This window comes from Bos indicus x Bos taurus, chromosome 23 (assembly GCF_003369695.1).
Source record: "Bos indicus x Bos taurus breed Angus x Brahman F1 hybrid chromosome 23, Bos_hybrid_MaternalHap_v2.0, whole genome shotgun sequence".
NCBI lineage: Eukaryota > Metazoa > Chordata > Mammalia > Artiodactyla > Bovidae > Bos > Bos indicus x Bos taurus.
In genome coordinates this window covers 744,937-769,136 of record NC_040098.1, presented here as the reverse complement: position 1 = coordinate 769,136, position 24,200 = coordinate 744,937, and the positions used below count along the sequence as shown (strand labels likewise).

Sequence of the window (24,200 nt, the reverse complement as noted above, 5' to 3'; positions counted from 1 at the left end):
ATCTTGGAGAGTAAAGATTTCATAAATCTAATGGAAAATTTTCATTAAGAGATTTATAAAAATATTATTTAAAAATTAACTACATATTTGTGATATTATTAAGTTTCTCTGCAAAAATGTAAAATTCATAATGTCTGTTTTACTCGGGCACCTAGAGAGGTAAAGTACATTTAAAGTGGGGAGTCAATAATAATATGCTATTTATTAGTGAATGACAATTTTATAAACACAACATCTTTTGCTTAATTTCTGATTCACTTTTAATTCTTTCTCATTCTTTGTTTACTTTAGTAGTATTTTTTGGTTTTACCTTCACTATTTTTATTGTACTAGTTAAAAAATAAAGTTCTATATAGACCATCCTCTTATTCAATTTCATTTGTGTAACATATTATGTTTTAATGTATTATTTAATTTTTTAAATAAAATGAAAATGAGTTAGTTGCACAGTCATATCTGACTCTTTGTGATCCCATGGACTGTAGCCCACCAGGTCCTCTGCCCATGGAATTCTTCAGGCAAGAGTACTGGAGTGATTTGCCATTTCTTTTGCCAGGGGATCTTCCCGACCCAGGGATGGAACTCTGGTCTCCTGCAGTGCAGGCAGATTCTTTACCATTTGAGCTACTGGTGAAGCCCACTGTATTGAAAGTATAGTGGATAATAATTCATATGAAATACAATTTATGGAAAAGTCTGTACTGTAGAGTGACAGTCCTGCTCATCCCAAACCAGAGCTCCCAGTTCTTGCAGATGCAGTCACTCTGCTGCTGCTGCTGAGTCGCTTCAGTTGTGTCTGACTCTGTGCAACACCATAGACTCTCCCACCAGGCTCTCCCATCCCTGGGATTCTCCAGGCAAGAACACTGGAGTGGGGTGCCATTGCCTTCTCCGGCAGTCACTCTGCTTTGTTTCTAAAATTCTTTAAGTAACGATCTTTGCAAAAATATGCATTTTTTTCACATAGTTTTGTTACTATGTCTCTGTGTATAAACTTTGCCTTTTACTTCTCAACCCTCTGAAGGCTTTTACATACAAGTGTATATAAAACTAACATTCTGTTTTCTCATACTGCTTAACTGTGTTATAAAAATACAATAGCACTGATGTATTCAGTCCTATTCATGTTTTCATCAGTTTTTTTCTCCACTCAGTTTGGAAAATGCCCTTTTGACACATTCCAAAATGATGCTTTTGAACTGTGGTGTTGGAGAAGACTCTTGGGAGTCCCTTGGACTGCAAGGAGATCCAACCAGTCCATTCTAAAGGAAATCAGTCCTGGGTGTTCTTTGGAAGGACTGATGCTGAAGCTGAAACTCCAATACTTAGTCCACCTCATGTGAAGAGTTGACTCACTGCAAAAGACTCTGATGCTGGGAGGGATTGGGGGCAGGAAGAGAAGGGGACAACAGAGGATGAGATGGCTGGATGGCATCACTGACTTGATGGACATGAGTTTGAGTGAACTCTGGGAGTTGGTGATGGACAGGGAGGCCTGGTGTACTGCAATTCATGGGGTCGCAAAGAGTCAGACACGACTGAGCAACTGAACTGAACTGAATTGAAAAAACTAGTGCTTGGCATGGAGAAGGCAATGGCACCCGACTCCAGTACTCTTGCCTGGCAAAACCACATGGACGGAGGAGCCTGGTAGGCTGCAATCCATGAGGTCACTAAGAGTCTGATACGACTGAGTGACTTCACTTTCACTTTTCACTTTCATGCATTGGAGAAGGAAATGGCAACCCACTCCAGTGTTCTTGCCTGGAGAATCCCAGGGACGAGGCAGCCTCGTGGGCTGCCATCTATGGAGTCGCACAGCGTCAGACATGACTGAAGTGACTTAGCAGCAGCAGTGCTTGGCAAACATTTACAATATATGAAAGTCTGACTAATGAAAGTGTTTTATTTGTATACTTTATCTATAAATAAATAAAGTTGAATTTGGTATCTTTTTAAAGACTTAAAATGATCTGTATCCCTTTTTAATGCATTGCTTATTAAGAAATTTTATGCATTTTACATGAATTTTATACATTTATGCATTGTTCATCTTTATCCATACTGAATGGCATTTAATTATATACTTTTAAATGTGTATAATTTAATTTATATTATATATATATTAATATATATATTATATATATATATAATTTAAATGATCTGATTTACTTTGTTTATGGAATCATTATTATTCTAGCTTCTGATTTGTTTTTCTTACTTTTATACTGCACAGAATTTTTTTTTTGTCTACAAATAAAAGTTTTTAAATTCACAAAATTAAATCGACCACTATTCTATAGCTTTATTTTGTCTTGCTCTTAGAGATTTTCCCTATTTTAATGTAATCAAAATATTCTTCAATATTTTCTCCACATTTTACTTTTCAGGTCTTTTTTCTGTTTTGTGTTTTATATTTAAAATTTTAAACCATCTACACTCATTTGATGTAAAGAGTTAAGTAGGAATTATATTCTAATTATTGCTCTAGGTTGCTATTTTTTAGATGCATAATTATTTTTCCCCATAGCTTTGGTATTTCAACTATGCAATAAAAAATATGACATGTGTTTGGATCAAATTCAGGGTGATATTATCTTCATCTTCACTTGATCTCTTTATTCATATATTATTTAACACAGAATATAATTATATTTTATTTAAAATAACCTTTATATCTCATAAGTCTAGGGCTCCTTTATTAGTATTCCTTATCAGAGCTATGTTTATTCTTACATATTCATACTTTAAAACAAAATGTCAATAAACTATTCTGCTTAAAACTATATTTAGTTAGTTTTCTGAATAAGATTTGATTGGGAAAGAATTTGATCTTCAGAGAATTCACAATATTTATACACAAACTGCATAGGTCTTCCACTTAGCAGGTTTTCTCTTATGTTCAAGTCTCCCTATGTTTTTAGTTTGGAACTTCAGCTTTTTGAATTTTTTATGCCACTGTTTTAAACTGGATTATGTCTTCTTTCACATTTTCCAAGAATCTGTACTTTCAATGTATGACATCTGTTTTTTTAAGCTTTTTTAATAACATGATCTTCACAGTACATGTCATTAAAAAAAAATCGAAGTTTTACAAGTTTTGACAAATACACAAGTCGTGTAGTCACTGTCACATTCAATATGCAGAATGTTTCATCTTAAAAAGTATTTCTTCAGCACCTTTGTAGTCACTTCCTGCCTTCATCTCCAGGTCCTGGAAGACACCGGTCCATTTCCATTCCTTTAGGTTTTACTGTTTTCCTTTTGTTTGCCATTTGTCAATCAAATTGAATCACACCGCATGTAGACGTTCCCTCCTAGCTTTATTGGAATATAGTCGACAAACTAAAGTGTATATTTCAGAAGTGCAGTGAGATGATTTTATTCACATATGCTTTGTTGAAGAGGTTAAGACTTGCAAGCTCTAAGGCAGCGGGCTTGAGTTGGATCCGTGGTGGAACTAAGATCCCTCTTGCTGCACGATGCAGCCAAAAATAGAAAAAAAAGAAAAGGAAAACAAACAAACAAACAAACCAAGGGCACAATATGGTTTAATAAACTATAGCCAACCAACATAAGCTTCCCAGGTAGCGCTGTGCTTAGTGGCTCAGTCGTGATCTACTCTTGCGACCCCATGCCATGGACCGTAGCCCGTCAGGGTCCTCTGTCCATGGGGATTCTCCAGGCAAAATACCGAAGTGGGTTCCAGTGCCCTCCTCAAGGGGATCTTTCTCACCAACGGATCCAGCCCAGCTCTCCAGCATTGCACGAGGATTCTTTACTGTCTGAGCCACCAGGTGGCGCCAGTGGCAAAGAATCCGCCTGCCAATGCAGGCGACATAAGGAAGCCAGGTTCAATCCCTGGGTCAGGAAGGTCCCCTACAGTAGGAAATGGCAACTCGCTCCAATGTTGTTGCCTGGGAAATCTCATGGACCGAGGAGCCTGGTGAGCTACAGTTCATGGGGTCGTGAAGAACTGGACATGACTGAGCACATGTAGCCAACATACTTTATATTAGACCCCCAGAATTTATTCATTTTATAACTTAAAGTTTGGATCCTTTGAACAATATCTTCCCATTTATCACACACCTTCAGTCCCTAAAATTTACATTCTACTCTCTGCTTTTAAGAGTTTGTTTGTTAGTAGATTCTACAGGTAAGTAAGATAGTACAATTTTTATTTCGCTATACCTGGTATGCTGCTGCTGCTGCTAAGTTGCTTCAGTCATGTCCAACTCTGTGCGACCCCATAGACAGCAGCCCACCAGGCTCCCCCGTCCCTGGGATTCTCCAGGCAAGAATACTGGAGTGGGTTGCCATTTCCTTCTCCAATGCATGAAAGTGAAAAGGGAAAGTGAAGTCGCTCAGTCGTGTCCGACTCTTAGCGACCCCATGGACTGCAGCCCACCAGGCTCCTCCATCCATGGGATCTTCCAGGCAAGAGTACTGGAGTGGGGTGCCATTATAATCTAACTTAATATTTCCCAGGCCCATGTATGTCCTAAAGGCGTAATTTCCTTCATTTTATGCCTGAATAATAGTCTATTGGTTATAAGTGCCTCATTTCTTTGTCCTTTCATCTGTTGACTGAACTTTAGTTGTTTTAGAAGCTTGGCTATTGTGAGTAATACTTCATTTGATAAGAGAGGTTATGTATCTCCTGGAGAAACTGATACCGTTTCCTTTGAAAAAGTACCCGGAAATGGAAATGTTAGATCATAAAGTAGTTTTATTTTTAGTTATTTTAGGAACCACTATATTGCTTTCCACAGTGGCTGATCAATTTTTATTCCTACCAAGAGTGTTTAAGGGTTCCAACTTTTTTTACATCCTCACCAACATTCCTCCTTTATAAGACATTAATTTCATTCATTAAACATGTGCTTCATGATCTACCTACCTACCTGAGGCTCCACATCTTAATGTTATCACATTGAACGGGAGGATTTCAACATATGAATTTTAGGGACACAAACATTCAAACCATAGCAAGGGTCTAGTTTCATTCTTTGCATATGGTTATATAGTTTTCTCAACACTGTGTAGAGACTTTTCTTTCCTCAGAGTGTAATCTTGAGCACTTTTTAAAAGATCAGTTGATCATATACACATGCATATATTTCTGATCTTGTTATTGGGTTCCATTGATTTTTTATACTGGCACCACACTTTTTTCAGATATGTAAAACTTTATTTTTGAAAAATGCCTCCATTACAAAGTTAAAAGCCTGGGACCACACAGTTTTGATTACTCTCAATATGTAAGCATACATAGAAATAAGAAAGTGTGATGTCTCGAGCTTGTTCTTTCTTAAAATTTTTTCACACTTTGGGGTCTTATGTGATTCTATATCAAATTTATGCTTGTTTTTTCCTAATTCTTTGGAAAAACACCATTGAAATTTTGATAGGGATTTTTTTAAAATCTGTATATTGCTTGGATAATGTAGGCATTTTACCAACATTTATTTTTCCATTCTTGAACATGGAATATCTTTTCATTTATTTGTGTCTTTAATTTCTCTCTTCAGTGTTATATGATGTATCATATAATTAATAATTATATAGCATATACTAAAATTTATATTATATAATTTATTTCTAAGTATTTATTCTTTCTGATGCTGTTGTGAATCAGATTATTTACTTAAATTGCTTTTTAGATGGTTCATTGTTGGTATATACAGATGGAATTGATTTTTGTATGTTGAGTTTTTATCCTGCAACTGTTGAATTTGCTTATTAGCTAAAACAATTCTGGCACAATTTTTAATATATTTTGTATGTTAGATCATGTTCAGTATGTAGTCTTTTAAATCTGGCTTCTTGAACTTAGTTTCATGCTATTGAGATTTATGTGCATTATTGTATTTATCAATAGTTTATTAATTTTGTTGCTGTGGTGTTCCATTTAATGGATATATCACAATTTGTTTGTCCCTTGCTGCATTAACTGATTTTTTTATTGTTTCCAGATATTTGAATTTATAAATAAAGCTGCTATAAATATTGATATATAGGTTTTTGGAAAAATAAGCAAATAAGCTTGAATATAGTATAAAATAATTCTTTGCATGATACTAGATGTCAGAAACAATTGACAGTGATGACTGAGAGATGGGAACCAAACAAGTTGAGCTCTATGATTTTTCCAGGTTATTATCTTCAAAAAGTTTCCATGCTGTGGTTCAGAGAGGGATACATCAGAAGCTCTTGGGAGACTCCTGAGTTGAGGAGATGAGAGTTACTAGAACCCTTTAAAAGTTCTTTTCCCCCTTCCATAAAAATATTTTTATTGCCTTGGTGGTTTTGTCAATACGTCATGTCCAATTCTTGGGATCCTTTGAACTGTAGTCTGCCAAGTTCCTCTGTCCAGTGGGTTTTCCAGGCAAGAATACTAGAGTGGGTTGCTATTTCCTTTTCTAGGCTATCTTCCTGACCCAGGGATTGAACATGGGTCAACTGCATTGCAGGCAGTCTCCTGCATTGCAGGTGGATTCTTTGCCAACTTAGTCACCAGGGAAACATTCAGGAACTGGTACAAGAGCTTGGTAAGTTTGCAGTCCTCAAATTGCCATTCTCTGCTGCTGATGAATAAACTGGCTCAGTTAAGTTCAGTTCAGTAGCTCAGTTGTGTCAGACTCTTTGCAACCCCATGAATTGCAGCACGCCAGACCTCCCTGTCCATCACCAACTCCCAGAGTTTACCCAAACTCATGTCCATTGAGTCAGTGATGCCATCCAGCCATCTCATTCTCTGTTGTCCCCTTCTGCTCCTGCCCACAATCCCTCCCAGCATCAGAGTCTTTTCCAATGAGTCAACTCTTCGCATGAGGTGACCAAAGTACTGGAGTTTCAGCTTCAGCATCAGTCCTTCCAATAAACACCCAGGACCGATTTCCTTTAGAATGGGCTGGTTGGATATCTTTGCAGTCCAAGGGACTCTCAAGAGTCTCCAACACTATAGTTCAAAAGCGTCAATTCTTTGGTGCTCAGCTTTCTTCACAGTCCAACTCTCACATCCATACATGACCACTGGAAAAACCATAGCCTTGACTTGACAGACCTTTGTTGGCAAAGTAATGTCTCTGCTTTTTAATATGCTTTCTAGGTTGCTGAAGAAATGGCCAGCACTCTGTTTCAGGTCTATATTCTGACCAGGGGAGGACAGCAGCGTTTGGCACGCAGGAATGAGTGTTAGCTTCAAACAGTAATCCCCAGAAAGTATTTCTCCTTGCCCTGGGGGTAGTACTGATTGCAAATTGTCTCAGATCCCTGAGAGAAAGGTTAGGATGCACATTTATGGTACCTATTTGTGGTGATATCATAAAGATCGATTGAAGAATGACTGATGACTATTATTCAAAATGCTCTGACTTTGGAAAATCATCACACTTGGTAATTGGAAGGGGGCTGGATTTTACTGAATTGAACTCTGGGATTCATTTCAAACTGCTCTTCACAAACCTAGATTGCAGTTTATCATTGTCATCATTATCCATCTCACCATTATATTAGTTGGCTTAGATTCTCATAGAAAATACACCAGACTAGGTAGTTTCAACAGAAGATGTTTATTTTCTCTTAGATAAGAGGTTAGAAGTCCACGATCAAAGGGACAGCAAGGCTGGTTCTGGAGGCCTTGCTTTGTGGTTTGCTGACAACTGTCTTCTCACTCTGTTCTCACATGGCCTTTCCTCTGTGTACAAGAGCCAGCTCTGTTGTCCCTTCCTGTTTTTCTCAGGACATCCGTCCTGTCACATTACGTCCCTATTGTTATAATCTCAATAGTACCAGCTATTCTAGTCCTCATTGTCCAGGGTTTCCAAGTTTAGGTACCAGATATAAGAGTGAATAAACGTTTTAGGTGACTTCAACCTGTTTCTAACTGCAAACTTATGACAGATGCAGAGCTAGAAGTACTTGACTGAGCTAAGCAAATTCCTGACCCATTGAAATCACTAACTATAGTAAAGTGAATGTTGTTGCTTTAAAACCATAAATGATGGGGTTTTTTTGTGCTACAATAGTATCTGAAACAGTGCAGTCATTTAGGCCCTATGTTACTGGCTCATGGATACATATACTAATTAAACAAAAGAGAAAGTTAAGAAAAAAATACATATATATATATTTTAACATATGAAAGTAGTGGTATTGCAGGTTTCTGGGAAGCAGAATAATTATTCAGTATATATACTGGGAAAATTCATTTACCCTTATGATCAGAGAGAAATGTTTCCACTTCACACTCTGAAAAGAAATCACTTTAAAAAGCTTAAAGATAATTATCTTTATAAACTCAAGGCAGCAAGAACTTTGATATGTACATTCATAGTTATTTCATCCTGGATCCACTTTCCATATCTCTACATCACACCATAGGGAACGATGAATCCTTGATCCAAACCATGTTCACTGCAGTATCTAGTGTGAGCTCTTCCCATTCTCATAATTTGGAAGTATGCAATTCATTATTCACTTTCTTTCTGATTAGAGAGCTTCCCTGGTAGCTCATCTGGTAAGAATCCACCTGCAATGAGGGAGACCTGGGTTTGATCCCTGGGTTGGGAAAAACCCCTGGAGAAGGGAAACGCTACCCACTCCAGTACTCTGGCCTGGAGATTTCCATGGACGGTGTAGTCCATGGGGTCACAAAGAATTGGATACGACTGATCAACTTTCTCTTTCACTTTTTACTTCCAGTTTTCTGATTAGAAGATCTAGAATGCTTTTTATTTCTTTCACCAAAGAGTAAAGGGAAGCTCATAGTTGATATTTCTTCAATATGTGCTAAATATTGGGGGCTTTCATATTGCTAAGTATAAGTGATCCAATTATAATTTCAGAAAATGGTAAATACATGCTTTATGCCTCAGTTCCTATGTAGTGGTTTGAATTATAATAAGAAACATGTAATGCCAGAACCTTATCAGATGCTTTCTTAACAATCTTTGGCCCCAAACTATTATAGAACCACTAAATTAAAAGCAAAGAAAACACCTTTGATTTATCATTTAAGTCAAGAACATATAGGTTACAGAAAATCAGAAGAATTTTCACTAGTTTGTACCCAAAATGTTAAACATTCATTGTATTAAAAGAAAAAATGTACTCCATTTAAATTTGGCTGACTCAGGGTGTCTACTGGAATATGTGGTAAGTTTGTATTACTAGAAACTTTACTTAGAACTGTTTTTACTTCATCTCTCAGATTTTGAATAAATTTTCATGTGTCTGCAAGCATTTTTCAGTTTCCTCTTTGAGGATTTCACTGACCATTGCTTGTGTAGTAGTGTTAGTTCAGCCTCCATGTTTGCCTTTTTTTCTCCCCTTGTAGTTCATTTTTAGTCTCATATACTATGATTCGGTAAGATGCTTTATATGATTTCAAACTTAAAAACTGAGACTTATTTCTGTGTCTCCTAGCATGTGATCCAACCTGGAGAATATTCCAACTGCCCCTAGAAAAGAAATGTATACTTCTGCTTATGACAATATGCTGGTTGTTTGATCCAGATATTGACACAGCTGGCTGTAGGTCCCAGTGATTCTGGGGCTAGTGTTGATCACTGGTGGCTGAGGCTGAGGCCTATCGGGTATTAGGGCCTGTGTCCACCCACTAGTGGGTGAGCCTGGGTACTGAGGTTAGTGCCAGTCCACTGGTAGTTGTGTTGGGTCCAGGGAATCCTGACTGTGTTGGATTCCTGGTGGGTGGGGCCAGGGCCTAGTGGGGTCCTAGGCTGATATTTCCCCTGGGAAGTGAGGTGAATCCTGGCATGGTGGGCTGAAGGATCTTTATGATCCCAGGGGTGGTGTCCACCTATTGGTGTTTGAAGCCACACCCTAGTGGGTCCTGGACCTACCCCACTGGTGGGGGAAACTCATCCTGGGGTTTCTGTGGCAGGTGCAGGAGTTCAGAGTCTGATCTTGGCCAGCCCATGGTGGGACTGGGGGCCAAGAAGTCATGGATCTGGAGCCCCTGTACCTGGTGAGTGAGCATGGTTGCACATGGCTTGCGTTTCAGAACTTCCCACAGTAGCCAGCATGCGGGTGGACAGGTTTGTTGAGTTTTTTTTAACGCCTTTCACCAATATTTTGTAGTTTTCAGTGTAGAAGACTTAATCTCTCACTTAAGTTTGCTCTTAATTATTTTATTCTCTTTGATGCTACTATAAATGAAATTGCTTCTTAATTTCCTCTTTGTTGTGTTCATGGACAGCATAGAAATTCAACATCCTTTTGAGATGAAAAGTTCTCAGTAAATTAGGTACAGAAGCAATGTATCTCAACATAATACAGCTGTGTATAACAGATCCACAGGGCACACAAGTTGAAAGCTTTCCCTTTAAAAATTAAGAATAAGAGAATAGTGCATGCCTTCACCATTTTTTAAGTACACAGAACTTAAAAATTTGTCTTTGAATTTTTAGAGTTTTCCTCAAATAGCATCATCTCCAAAATGAAGTAATTTTATAATTAAATTTTACTTAATTTTGCTGTCACATCTCTGAAATGAAGTAGCATCATCTCTGAAATTAAGTAATTTTATAATTAAATTTTACTTAATTTTGCTGTCTGTCACAGTGCTTCCAATGTTAGAAACATTCTAGTGTTTGGATTTCAGCTTTAACATCACCTTAAAAATCATCTTCTCTGAATATATTATCCATAGCAAAATTTGCTTATTTCTGTCACCATCCTCTATTTGTTGTCTTATTATCAGCGAATAAGTCTATAATTACCTCATTAACTTTTTTCCTTTATTGTTCTACTCTTCATAAGAATATGAGATTCTTGAGAGAAGGAACTTTTACATGACCCACTCCCATCATTTTACTATTTACTGTGTCCTCACTCATAGTAGAGTTCTTGGCTTTAAATAAGTACTTTAAAATAAAAACAAAAACAAAACTATTAGGTAAATAATTAGTAAATCAGTGATAAAATTATTATATATCTAAACAAAGTTTAAGGCAGAATAATCTTAGTAATAATTAAATAAAAAGAAACAAAAGCTTGCTGTGGCAGTTTGGGAAATATGTCTTTAATTAGGTGAACTAGAACAAAATTCCTGGGCTGATATTTTATTCCTGAGTTGCAATAACTTCATAATTGTTCTAAGACTATATTTTCCTCCATGTTACACTAGCTATATGTTAACAAAAGTGGTTCAGTCATGTCTGACTCTTTGAGATCCCGTGGACTATACAGTCCATGGAATTCTCCAGGCCATAATACTGGAGCCTTTCCCTTCTCCAGGGGATCTTCCAAACGCAGGGATCAAATTCAGGCCTCCCAGGTTGCAGGCACATTCTTTACCAGCTGAGCCACAAGGGAAGCCCAAAAATACTGGAGTGGGTAGCATATCCCTTCACCAGCGAATCTTCCTGACCCAGGAATCAAACTGGGTTCTCCTGCATTGCAGGCAGATTCTTTACAACCTGAGCTATCATGTTACACTTCTTGACCCTAATTATATGATTTGACCTCACATTATCTTTATATGTACAGATACTTTAAACATTTAGTGAAAAACCCCAGTGAATTTAATTAAGCAAGACACACTCCAATTTTATGACTCAATGATAAATGTGGTTAGGAAGGATAAAAGGTCTAGTTATCTTTGCCAATATCAGGACAAAGGTGATATCCTTTTGGGAACTGATATAAAATTTTCAGGGGGTCCTTTGTTAGGCTTAAAGCATTGCATAAAAAGAGAGAATAGCACAAGAATTTCTGTCAAATTCTCAGCTCAACTATTCTGGACTTACTAACATGATAAAAAAAAGAACTAAATGATTGAATGATTTTTTTTTTCTATTTTGAAAATAGTAGGAAAATAAGTTACTAGAGAAATCTTTTTTTGGGAAATGACTGGTTGCTATCTTACTATGTAAATATAGGATTTGTTTGTGTTTTTGGTAAATTATCCTAATGTGGTATTTTTTTCTGTATATGTGTGAAATTTCTTTTAAATAACTTAGAGTACAAATTAAAAAAAATTATCTTGAATAATCAGAAAACTCCATGGAGAAAATGAAAAGCCACTGGAGTGATATAAACTATTTCTTTTTGATATATGGCAAAACCAATACAATATTGTACAGTTAAAATAAAATAAAACATTAAAAAATATAATAAATAAATAAATAAATAAAAATAAAATAAAAAGAAAGAAATAATGCAGACTTTTGCCCTCTATTGTCAAACTTGATGAAAGAAGAATTCCAGATCCAAATGAGTGATTTAAAAATTTATTCTTCAGATAATGAGCAAGTCTCCACAGGTAAGACTAACAGTAAATAGTGGGAAGCACATTTCATAATTGTGTGATTTTATTATGTAGGAAATTACTTTGAAAGTAATCAAATTTAAATTCAATTATACTTTTATCATGTAAAAATGTGTGACCTTGGGAACATTAACTGAATGTTCTGTGCCTTAAGTTTCTTCAACTGAAATAGAGATTATAGTTCTTGTTGCTGTAAACTTAAATGTGATATATTAAATTTTGAGTACATGATTGAAATCCAACATAGGAGTTTATTTTTTATTAGAGCATAAGGGCTTTACAATATAGTGTTAGTTTCTGCTGTACAACAAAGTTAATCAGCTATATGTACATGTATATATCATCCTTCTTAGAGCTCCCTCCCACTCCGCCCCCATGAGTGGGAAACTGCTATATAACATAGGGAGTTCAGTTCGGTACACTGCAGGAGTTTTGAGGAATGTAGCGATATAATTAGAACAAGATTTAAAGAGAATCATGTGATTTGCTTTAAGAGAACATTTTTTTGGAGCCCAGAATAAAAGTGGAAAAGCATGACAGGAGGCTGTTGCATTGGGCTGGGAATGAAATGGAGGGTAGAGAATGATCAAATTTGTGATGTATTTTGAAAATAGAGACAACAGGTTTGCTAAAGGTATTCCTAAGTAAGAGAACAATAGGGAGTGAAGAACATTGTATGGTATTTTTTTGGTGGATGGGGGTAGGAGTCTGAGCAATTACATGGAAGGTGGTATCATTTAATGACATAGGGAACTCCCTTTTTATTATGGAATATTTAAAATTTATTTTTATATATACTAAATTGATATCCAATGGTATGTCCAAAGTTGGAGATGTTGCATATATTTTGTTTTGTGTTGTTTTACAATATCTAATAGCTGTTTTCATTGTCCAGCAAAACTGTCAAAGTGTAACAGGTGCTGGATTCCAAAGCTTCATTTGTAATAATTTTTTTTTTAGTCATTGTACAGATTTATGTAGAATTTTAAAACAAAGTTGAAAATAAAAAGAAATATACAGACTGGAGGCAAACTTAAAGTGCTTTGGCATTTATTGGGCAGAAAATGAAGAATATTCAACTGAAGACCCTAGAAATGAAGTCTCAGTGAGGTTCGAGACAATTCAGGACAGTGATCTTCTATATAAAGTTTTATCTACTCACAATGAATATAGAAATTAGCTTTAATGGATCTCAAGTATTACATCTTTGTGACTTTATAAATGGTGTACCATTTTTAAGGAATTCCTTTCTTATATTCTCTTGTTCTTTCATGTTTCCTTCAGAGCTCCACATTAAATATAGCATCCTTTGGGAAGTCTTCTCTGACTTCAGCTTGACTGATATTATATTCAGTTTGATTGCTATTATGCTTTAGGTTGATCTATTATATTGACATATTAATTGTAAACTTGTGTGAATATTCTTATAAAGGCACTTACTAAAGGGTCAGGAATTTTGTATTATATCACTGAGGTTAGGGAACTATGCCTTATTCAACTTGGTGTTAAAAATGTCTATGACACAGTGGACACAGATAGATAATTTTGCAGTTTATGCATTATAAGCTTCATCTTTTTCAATCATTTATTTAAAAGAATTTTATAATGCATAAACTGCACCCCCATCTTGCTTTGTAAGTAAACTACTTCTAATTCATGAACTCAGCTCCTGTCCAGACTAGACGGAATCAAGGAACAATGTAACTTACTTTGTCCTCCTGGGCCTCACACAGAATCCAAAGGAGCAGAAAGTCCTTTTTGTTCTGTTCTTGCTCTTCTACATTTTCACTCTGGTGGGCAACCTGCTCATTGTGGTGACTATAACTGTCAGTAAGACCCTGAACTCACTGATGTACTTTTTTCTTGCTTGCTTATCATTTATAGATCTAATGTATGCCTCTTTGATCTTCCCTAGATTGATTACAGACTTGTACTTTGGGGAAAATACCATATCCTTCCAAACTTGTCTGACCCAGCTGTTTACAGAGCACTTTTTTGGTGGATCAGAGATTGTCCTTCTGCTGGTGATGGCTTGTGACTGCTATGTGGCCATCTGTAAGCCCTTGCATTATTTGGTGATCATGAGGCAGAGGGTGTGTGTTGTGCTGCTGCTGTTGTCATTTGTTGGTGGTTTTGTGCACTCAGTAATTCAACTTGTCACTGTTTATGGACTCCCTTTTTGTGGCCCCAATGTCATTGATCACTTTATGTGTGACATGTACCCCTTATTGAAACTCATCTGTACTGACACCTATGTCATTGGCATCTTAGTTGTGGCCAATGGAGGACTGATGTGTACTACTGTTTTCTTACTCTTACTCGTCTCCTATGGAATCATCCTGCACTCTCTGAAGAACCTGAGTCAGGAAGGGAGGCAGAAAGCCTTCCAGACCTGTGGTTCCCACATCACTGTGGTCGTCTGCTTCTTTGTTCCCTGTATTTTCATGTATGTAAGACCTGCTAAGACCTTCCCCACTGACAAATCGTTGAGTGTGTTTTATACAGTCATAACTCCCATGCTGAACCCATTAATCTACAGTCTAAGAAATTCTGAGTTGAGTAATTCTATGAAGAAGATCTTTAGCAAAAAGTATCATATCAAGTGGTAAATAAATGCATTATTCAACATAAATAAAGTAATTCATTATTAGGGCCAATCTTCTTGAAATGTAAATATCTACAGAAATCTGATACAAGCTTTCCTTTTCTATAAAGTATTTATAACGCTTAAAATTAAAGAATAAACTACATGTTTTTGCTATTAGTAACAGTTTCTCTGTTAGAATGTAAACCCTATAATGTTTGCTTTAACATTGCAGTAGAAGGGTAGGATACCTTTACAACAGGGAGTTAATAATATGTGATCTGCCCAGGTGTTGCAATGGTAAAGAATCCACCTGCCAGTGAAGGAGATGCAACAGACACAGGTTTGATACCTGAGTCAGGAAGATCCCCCGGAGAAGAAAATGGCAACCTGCTCCAGTATTCTTGCCTGGAACATTCTGTAGACAGACAAGCCTGGTGGGTTGCCAAGAGTCAGATACGACTTAGCAACTAAGATGATGATGTTGACAAGCAATATACAATGAATTAACTGAAGAAAATTTTATGGATTTCCCCTAATTTTTACTTAATTTCTTCATTTACTTTATTTTCTCATTCTTAGTTTTATTTTGAGTCTTGCCACTTATTTTTATTATTTTTATTTTATTAGTTAAAATATTTAATATTATACAGATTGTGTTTTTATTTAATTTCATTTCTAGTACATATGACATTTTAGTGTGATATTTTTGTGCTTTAAAATAAGAAAATGAATGGATAATAATAAATATTAAGAATAGAGTCCATGCACAATGGAATATGTAGAATATTTTTCCTCCTCATCACAAACCATATTCTCCCAGGTGTTCCAGATGTAGTCACTCTGTTCCTAAGATTCTTCAAGTAATGTTCTTTGCAAAAGCAAGTACAGTTTCATAGGAGTGCTTGCGGTTACGTCTCTGTATATAAATGTTGCATTTTACTACTCAGTCTTCTGAAGATATCTACATACCAGACTATATACGCCTCCTCATGCTTCTTAACTTTAGATAAAGATACATTAAAATTAATGCATCAGGTCTTTTCCTGTTTCCCTCTTTTTCTATGAGAAATGATTCTGCAAAAATCTTTACAAAATTTTCTAAACATGAGCTCCTAGAAGTGGAATTGTTGAGTCAATTGGGATATGTGTTTAAAATGTTGATGCTTATATTTATGACCAAAATGCCATACATAACCTTCAATTAAGCCCGTTGTTCCCCTCATTCTGGAAAATATCTGTTTTGACACATCATCTGCAACTAGATTGATAAACATTTTTTGGTGTTTGACAGTCTAATGATACTGTATTTCATTTGCACACTTTAATTGCAAAATAAATACAATTTCATTTGGACATCTATTCACATATTATAAATGATTTGTATTCCTTTTCATAAAATGTCTATTGATGAATTATGTGTTATATTGATTGCTTTTTTCCATACTAATTTTATGATTTAATTAACTACTAAAGACATTATCCATCTTACCATGTATATGGAATTAAATGAAAGTTTCCATTTTATTATTTTTTTATTTCTATACTGTTCAGAATACTCTGGATCATGTAGAATTATTTTTACATTTGTATAATAAATCCATCAGTATTTTGTGTCTTCAGTATCTTGCTATGAATTTCCATATTTCAATGTTATCAAAATATTCTCCCACATTTCTTCAACATTTAATATCAGGTAATTTTGTTGTTTTATATTTTATGTTTAAATTTTTGAACCATTTACAATTTTGTGTAAAGAGTTAAGTAGGGAATAAATTTTAGTCATTTTTGAAGAAGGCCATTTTTATTTTTCCTCATGACTTGATATCTGAACTTTGTATTCTAAAATATGGTATATGTTTGAATTAAAATCAGGCCACTATTAAATTCCAGTGATTTCTTTATTCATTTATCACTTAACATATGATGTTATGACATTTGATTTAAAATACCCTCTAATATCTCATAAGCCTGGCACTCTTTCATTATTTTCCTTATCAGAATTACATTTATTCTTGCATATTTATATATTAAATTCATTTCGATATTTGGCAAAACTAATACAATATTGTAAAGTTTAAAAATAAAATAAATAAAATAAAATTCCAATAAGGTAGTCTAGTGTAAGTAACTAATTAGTATTTTCAATAAGATTTGATTGAGAAAGTATTTGTCTCTTCAGAGAATTGAGAATTCTTGTCCACACACTGAGGAGGTATTTCTATTTGACAAGTCTTCTTTTATGTACACATGGATGGAGGAGCCTGGTAGGCTGCAATCCATGGGGTCACTAGAGTCGGACACGACTCCCTTTCACTTTTTACTTTCATACATTGGAGAAGGAAATGGCAATCCACTCCAGTGTTCTTGCCTGGAGAATCCTAGGGATGGGGAAGCCTGGTGGGCTGCTGTCTATGGGGTCTCACAGAGTCGGACACGACTGAAGTGACTTAGCAGTAGCAGTAGCAGTAGATCTAGTATGTTTCTTTGAAGATTTCACCTTTTTGAGATTTTTTTTTTTTTTTTTTTGCTTCTGTTGTACCTAGGATCTTGTCTTCTATTGCACCTCCCAATTGTTTGATGTTTCAATGTAGTAATTCTTTTTGTTTTCCATTTTTACATAAAATATAACTTCATAGTTTGTCATTCATCTTTTTAGTCAGAGTTCTGCAACTATTGAAAACTACATACTGTTGAGTAACCACCATATTATTCAATATGCAGAGTATTTATATAAATATTAAGGTATTCAGTTCAGTTCAGTCACTCAGTCATGTCCAGTTCTTTGCAACCCCACAGACTGCAGCACACCAGGCTTCCCTGTCCATCACCAACTCCTGGAGCCTACCCAAACTCATGTCCATCAAGTCGGTGATGCCATCCAACCATCTCATTCTCTGTCATCCCCTTGTCCTCCCGCCTTCAATCTTTCCCAGCATCAGGATCTTTTCTAGTGAGTCAGTTCTTCGAATCAGGTGGCCAAAGTATTGGAATTTCAGCTTCAGCATCAGTCCTTCCAATGAATACTCTGGACTGATTTCCTTTAGGATGGACTTGTTGGATCTCCTTGCAGTCCAAGGGACTCTCAAGAGTCTCCTCCAAAACCACAGTTCAAAAGCATCAATTCTTTGGCTCTCAGCTTTATTTATGGTCCAACTTTCACATCCATACAAGACTGCTGGAAAAACCATAGCTTTGACTAGATGGAACTTTGTTGGCAAAGTAGTGTCTCTGCTTTTTTAATATGCTGTCTAGATTGGTCATAGCTTTTCTTCCTACAAGTAAATGTCTTTTAATTTCATGGCTGCAGTCACCATCTGCAGTGATTTTGGAGCCCCCCAAAATAAAGTCTTTCACTGCTCCACTCTTTCCCTGTCTATTTGCCATGAAGTGATGGGACTGCATGCCATGATCTTAGTTTTCAGAATGTTGAGTTTTAAGCCAACTTTTTCACTCTCCTCTTTCACTTTCATCAAGAGGCTCTTTAGTTCCTCTTTGCTTTCTGCCATAAGGGTGGTGTCATTGTCATGATTTTATGTAAATATATACATTGAAATGATTATTACAATCAAGTAAGTTATACATCATGACCTTACATGAATACCTAAGTATTTTATTCTCTTAAATTGAATTATTTATAAAATTTAAATTAAATTGTATTTTGAATGGTTCATCGTTAATATATATAAATGCAGCTGTCTTTTTGCTGCTTTGTATCCTGCAATCTTCCTGAATTTCTAAAAATTAGTTATAAAAATTTGGGGGGCAATTTTTGCATTTTTATATGTCATATCATATTTAATATTTAGTCTTTAATCTGATTTCTTGAACTTAGTATCCTGTATTTGAGATTTATGTATATATTGTATTTTTCCATAGTTAATTTCATTGTTGTGTAGTATTACAAACAGTATCACAGTTTGCTTATCATTTTCTCCATTAAGAGATATTTTGTTTTGAGCTATTTGTGATTATGAGTAGAGCTGTTATAAATATTAATGTACATGTTTGCGTAAAACCAAGTAAACGAAAAATATGAAGTAATTATTTTGAAGACAGTGGATGTCAGGAATAATTGATAGTGATCACTGAGCAATGGAAAACAAGTTGAGTTCTAGGATTTTTTCCTGTTTATTACTGTTAGATATTTTCATGTTTTGGTAGAGAAGGAGATAACTTAAAAGATCCTGGGAGACTCCCTGAGGAGAGGAAATGAAGTTGAGGGTCTAAGGAGACCAAAGCATCTAGAATTCTGATGGTAGAATGTCACAGATAATAGACTTATAGATCAAGAGGACAGAGAGAAAGATTCAGAGATACATAGAAAGGGAATGCTGGATATCTGGAAAGGATTCCCCTCAATTATTCATGTGTTTGAGGAGACTACCTCAGGCTGGAGAAAGACTTACCTAGATGGATTAGAGAGAGAGAGTAGTGCTCACACTGAACCAGGAATAGTGCTTATTCTCACCAGCTGGTAAACCTCATAATTCATGGGGTCAGTGCTGTGGGTTGAATACCAGGGAGGTTGTGCATCAGTAGAATACAACATAATTAGCCCTGGCCTAAGCACTTCTCCAGACCTGGATCATAAACAACAGCAAGAGGAAAATAAATGAATAAAACATCCAAAGGAATCCAAATAATATTATGTTCAGAGTTTTCTGACTGTGTTACTGTGAGATTTGATCTGATTGCTTTTCTTGTGATGTGCTTGCTTCATTCAGGTATAAGAGTTATTCTGGTGCATAAAATGACTTGGGAAGTTTAATAATTTCCTCCCATCTCTAAAAGTATTTCTGTAGGATTGGTAGTATTTCTTGATTAATTGCCATATAGAATTTATTGGTAAAGCCATGTGAGAATGGAATTTTGTTTTGGGAAAGGAAGTATTCTAAAGAAGTAATTTTCTGGAATATTAGATTATTCCAGTTCCTCATTATTTTTCATAGTGCTTTTAGAAAGTTGTGGTGGTGGCCCATTTTCATTAGTTGGCTAGTATATTGTCATAAGTTCATTGATCATATCCACTTATAATGTTTTTAAGATCTATGGAATCTGCAGTGATGATGATCTTTTCATTCTCAATTCTGATAATTTGTTTTCTTAGTTTTCTTTTTTTTTGGCTAGGAGCTTATCAATTTTATCAAACTTTCAAAGAATTAATTCATCGATTCATGTATTTTATTTATTTTCCAATTAGCATTTACTTCATTGATTTCTATCTTCTATTTTCTATTTCCATTCTACAATGTTCTCTATGCTTATTTTGCTTTTCCTTTCTATCAATAGTTTCTTATATCAAAGTTTAATTCATTTTTAACATTACTTGTTCTCTAATACTTGCATTTAAAGATATAAAGCTATCTAAACATTCCTTAAGCTATATCCAGTTAATTTTTTTTGATGTTTTAAGAATCACTTTTTTTTTTTTTAGTTGGGGTATAGTTACTTTACAATGTTGCATTAGTCTCTGCTGTGCAATGAAATGAATCCGCTATGTTCAAATTCCCTCTTGGATCTCCCTCTCACCCCTTTACATCACTCAGAGCATTGAGCCGAGCTCCCTGTGCTAGCATCAGGTTCCCATCAGCGGTGTAGTTTACACATGTTGGTGTTGTGTGCTGATCCTAACTCATCCTCCACCCACCTCCTGCCCTTGTGTCCGCATGTCCATTCTCTATGTCTTCGTCTGTATTCCTGCCCTGCAGATAGGTTCATCTGTACCATTTTCCTAGATTACATATATGTGAGTTAATATACAGTATTTCATTTTTTCTTTCTGACTTACTTTACTCTGTATGACAGACTCTAGGTCCATCCACATCTCTGCAAATGGCCCAATTTTGTTCCTATTTATGGCCAGGAAATATTCCATTGTATATATATATACCACATAATCTTTATCATTCATCTGTCAACAGACATTTAGCTTGCATCTATCTCCAGGCCATTGTAAATATTGTTGCAATGAACATTGGGGTATATATGTCTTTTTGAATTATGGTCTTCTCAGGGTTTATGCCCACTGGTGGGATTGCTGGGTAGTTTTATTTTTAGTACTTTAAGAAATTACATACTGTTCTCCATGTGGCAATATCAATTTACATTCCCAACAACAATGCAAGAGGGTTCCCTTTTCTCCACACCCTCTCCAGCATTTTTTGTTTGTGGATTTTTTATAATAACCATTCTGACTGGTGTGAGGTGATACCTCATTGTAGTTTTGATATGTAGTTCTCTAATAATTAGTGATGTTGTGTATCCAATTAATTTACATATATTCTAATATATATACACTTCATAGATATATTTAATATACATATATTATATGCATGAGTGATCATATTTCTATTGAAAGTTTATTTTTCAAAATGTTCATAGATGCATTGCTTAATTTGTAAATAGCTAGGAAAAGTTTTTTAAAATCATTTTCTAGTTGAATTGCATATTTAATTATCTATATGTTCTATATGATTTAAGTCCTTTGAAACATATTGCAACTTCTTTTGTGGCCAAGTGCACTGTTTATTTTGGTGAATGCTCCATGAGTAGCACTTTGAGATGAATAGAGTAGTCCCACAAATGCTTTCTACTTCTCCACCCTTACACAAATACAGATTCTGTCAAATTGCATGTCTGAAACTGTGTAACAAATCATGTGCAGTAGAAATAAATTTTAAATGACTTCTGAGATTAGCATGCAACATTTCTGAAAATCAGATCGGATGTCATATACAAAGACAAAGCGTGAACTTAACAGATTTGCCTATTTTGAAGGCCATAATTTAAATAGGAAAGGTTTTACATATTTCTTTTCTGCCCAGACTGAACTTTTTCCTTTTGGTGGTTTGAATTCAAGTTGTTATTTTATGCTTATCCCCCCAGGGAACAGGGTTCTGTAAGTCCATTTCTACATGGTGATTATTCTGATGGCATTGGAGATAAAGAATCTATCGTCAAAATTATAATTGAGGTCCGAATGAATTTAATTAGATAAAAATCAGTCTTGGAGATGCCCCAGTTAAATGCCTCAATAGAGTGGGCTGTAGTTCAAAGGTAGATAAAGTGTTTGTGGACATTTGCCCTTACCGCCAAGAGTATTAGTCTGTACCACATGGTGGGCTTCTTCATGTATTAAAGTGATGGACTCGAAAACATAATTAAGTATGTGGATGAAATTATTCTCCATCTTTCAGGAAACCCAAAGTTCAGCAATACTGTATGAAGGCAGTGTAGTATAGTTGATTGAGATTAAAATGTTTTGAGGCTAATTTACTTTTATTGGTATAAAAACAATAATACTTTTCTTATTTGAATAATTCATATATAATTTAAAGCTTTATCTCCACTCAAAATATTGATTTAACATTTGGTTTTTAATAGGACAAATTCTGCCAGCAATGAATATTGCTTAGTCTCTGTTCACAATCAAGATTCAAATTTCTTTGGGTAACAGGACATTCATATTCATTTTGAAAGTATTGACAATTTGAAAAGGAGTATTTTTCTGAATGACTGAGGTGAATTAGGTTTCCTGCAAGCACAGAAAGAGCTGGTCACGTGGAACTAGTGGAAGGTCCAGTGATGCTGCTTGTCTTTTACTATCTGTGTTCCCAGATCTGGTATCAGTGTAGGAAGGACAAGGGAGAAGACCCCAGAGCACAGAACATGGACTGAGTGGCTTTCTCCTCATGCAGGTAACCCAGGAAGTGTATTTATATGTAAGATTCTGAGCTAGGCTTTACATTTTGAAAGAATACATTGGGGATGTGACAGTTTAGTCTTTTAAAAGTTCTCCCATATGATTCTCATGATCAACCAAGTTAGGGATCCTTTGTGTTTACTAAGATCTGTAAAGACTGATTCTATCCTGTAAATTATCTTTCCAATATTGTTGCATTTTAAAGATCCAGAATACATTTTTCTCTCTAACATCATGCACCTAGAAATTAATTTCAAATGTATCTATCTGAGGATATTTTAATGGACCGATATTTCTAAAGCTCTTTGTAGGTTCAATTTAAATGTGAACCTCCAATTAAAATAAATAAATTTATATTAAACATAAATAAATTAAAAAATGAAAAAATATAGCAAAGATGAGGATATCAACTGGTAAAATAAATAAATAAATGTTCTGTGAGCATTGCTTGTTAAAACGTAGATGATGCAGCATCTGTAAAATTTCACTGAGTGGCTTTCAAGATCCTGAGATAACACTGTAGTAAGCAAGATGTTACTTCAATTCCTATATTTCTGTTCATACATGAGTTTCAACATCCTATATTTGTTGGTTATTTTATTCATCTGTAATTGTTTATACTTTATTAGTTAGTTTATTAAAGTTTTTTTACTATTATAGATATTAACTATGTGGATAGCCTCAATAATATAAATTGTTTACACAAACTAATTTTGTCTATTGATGTTCTGGTATCTTTTCCTAAATCTTTAAAAAATTTTGAAGTTGTCCAAGGTTTCTATTTGGGATTTCAGTGATTGGTTAAAGAAGGTTCTTCTACCCCTAGAATGGAGAAATTCTCTTCCTTTATTAACTGTAAAGAAAATATGAAATAAATCTTGCTTTACTTTCTATTAAATCTTTTATCAACTTTTATTACTATGTAAGATGTTAGTTCTGTAAACAGTTTTATTAGCTTCCAATGGAAAGCTAGTTGTGACAACTCATTTATTTAATAATGTGTCCTTTTCACATTTATATTTCTTAATCACTTGCCTTGCCATTAGTCTATATGATTTTTGAGATTAGCAATGATTTTTTAATTACCCTTATATTATAATATCTTAAAGTGCTGAAGCATAACCATACTGCCTATTGGGTCAATAAGTGAACACATTATTTTTTAGAAAGTCACTAGTAATAATTATATTTAGAGCTAATTACAGAAGAACAAAGGAGCAATTGCTCCTATGGAACAAAGGAACAATGTAACTGAGTTTTTTCTCTTGGGGCTCACTCAGTGTCTAGGGTTAGAAAATATTATCATCTTCTTGCTTATCTACATTGTGGCAATGGTGGGAAACCTACTCATTGTCGTGACTGTTGTATTCAGCCCAACCTTGGATTCCCCTATGTACTTCTTTATTACTTATCATTTATGGATGCTGTTTATTCTACTACAGTCACCAGAAAAATTATTATTAACTTACATTATGAGAAGAAAACCATTTCCTTCTAAGTTTTCATGGCCCAGCTTTTTATGGATTATTTATTTGTTGGTGCTGAGATTTAACTCCTGGTGGTCATGGCCTATGATTGCTATGTGTCCATCTGTAAACCCTTGCATTATTTGA

General features: G+C 35.1%; 1 protein-coding gene across 1 annotated transcript; it reads left to right on the top strand.

Moving 5' to 3' along the window:
• Window positions 1–13,995: 13,995 nt before the first annotated feature.
• LOC113882261 (olfactory receptor 4A47-like) lies at window positions 13,996–14,907 on the top strand. Its single transcript, XM_027525467.1, has one exon. The coding sequence runs from the start codon at window positions 14,149–14,151 to the stop codon at window positions 14,905–14,907; it is 759 nt and encodes a 252-aa protein (XP_027381268.1). The 5' UTR covers window positions 13,996–14,148.
• The last annotated feature ends 9,293 nt before the right edge of the window (window positions 14,908–24,200 follow it).

Bases quoted from the DNA above. Each gene is read 5' to 3' on its own strand.
- LOC113882261 (XM_027525467.1), top strand. From the start codon at position 14,149: ATGTACTTTTTTCTTGCTTGCTTATCATTTATAGATCTAATGTATGCC.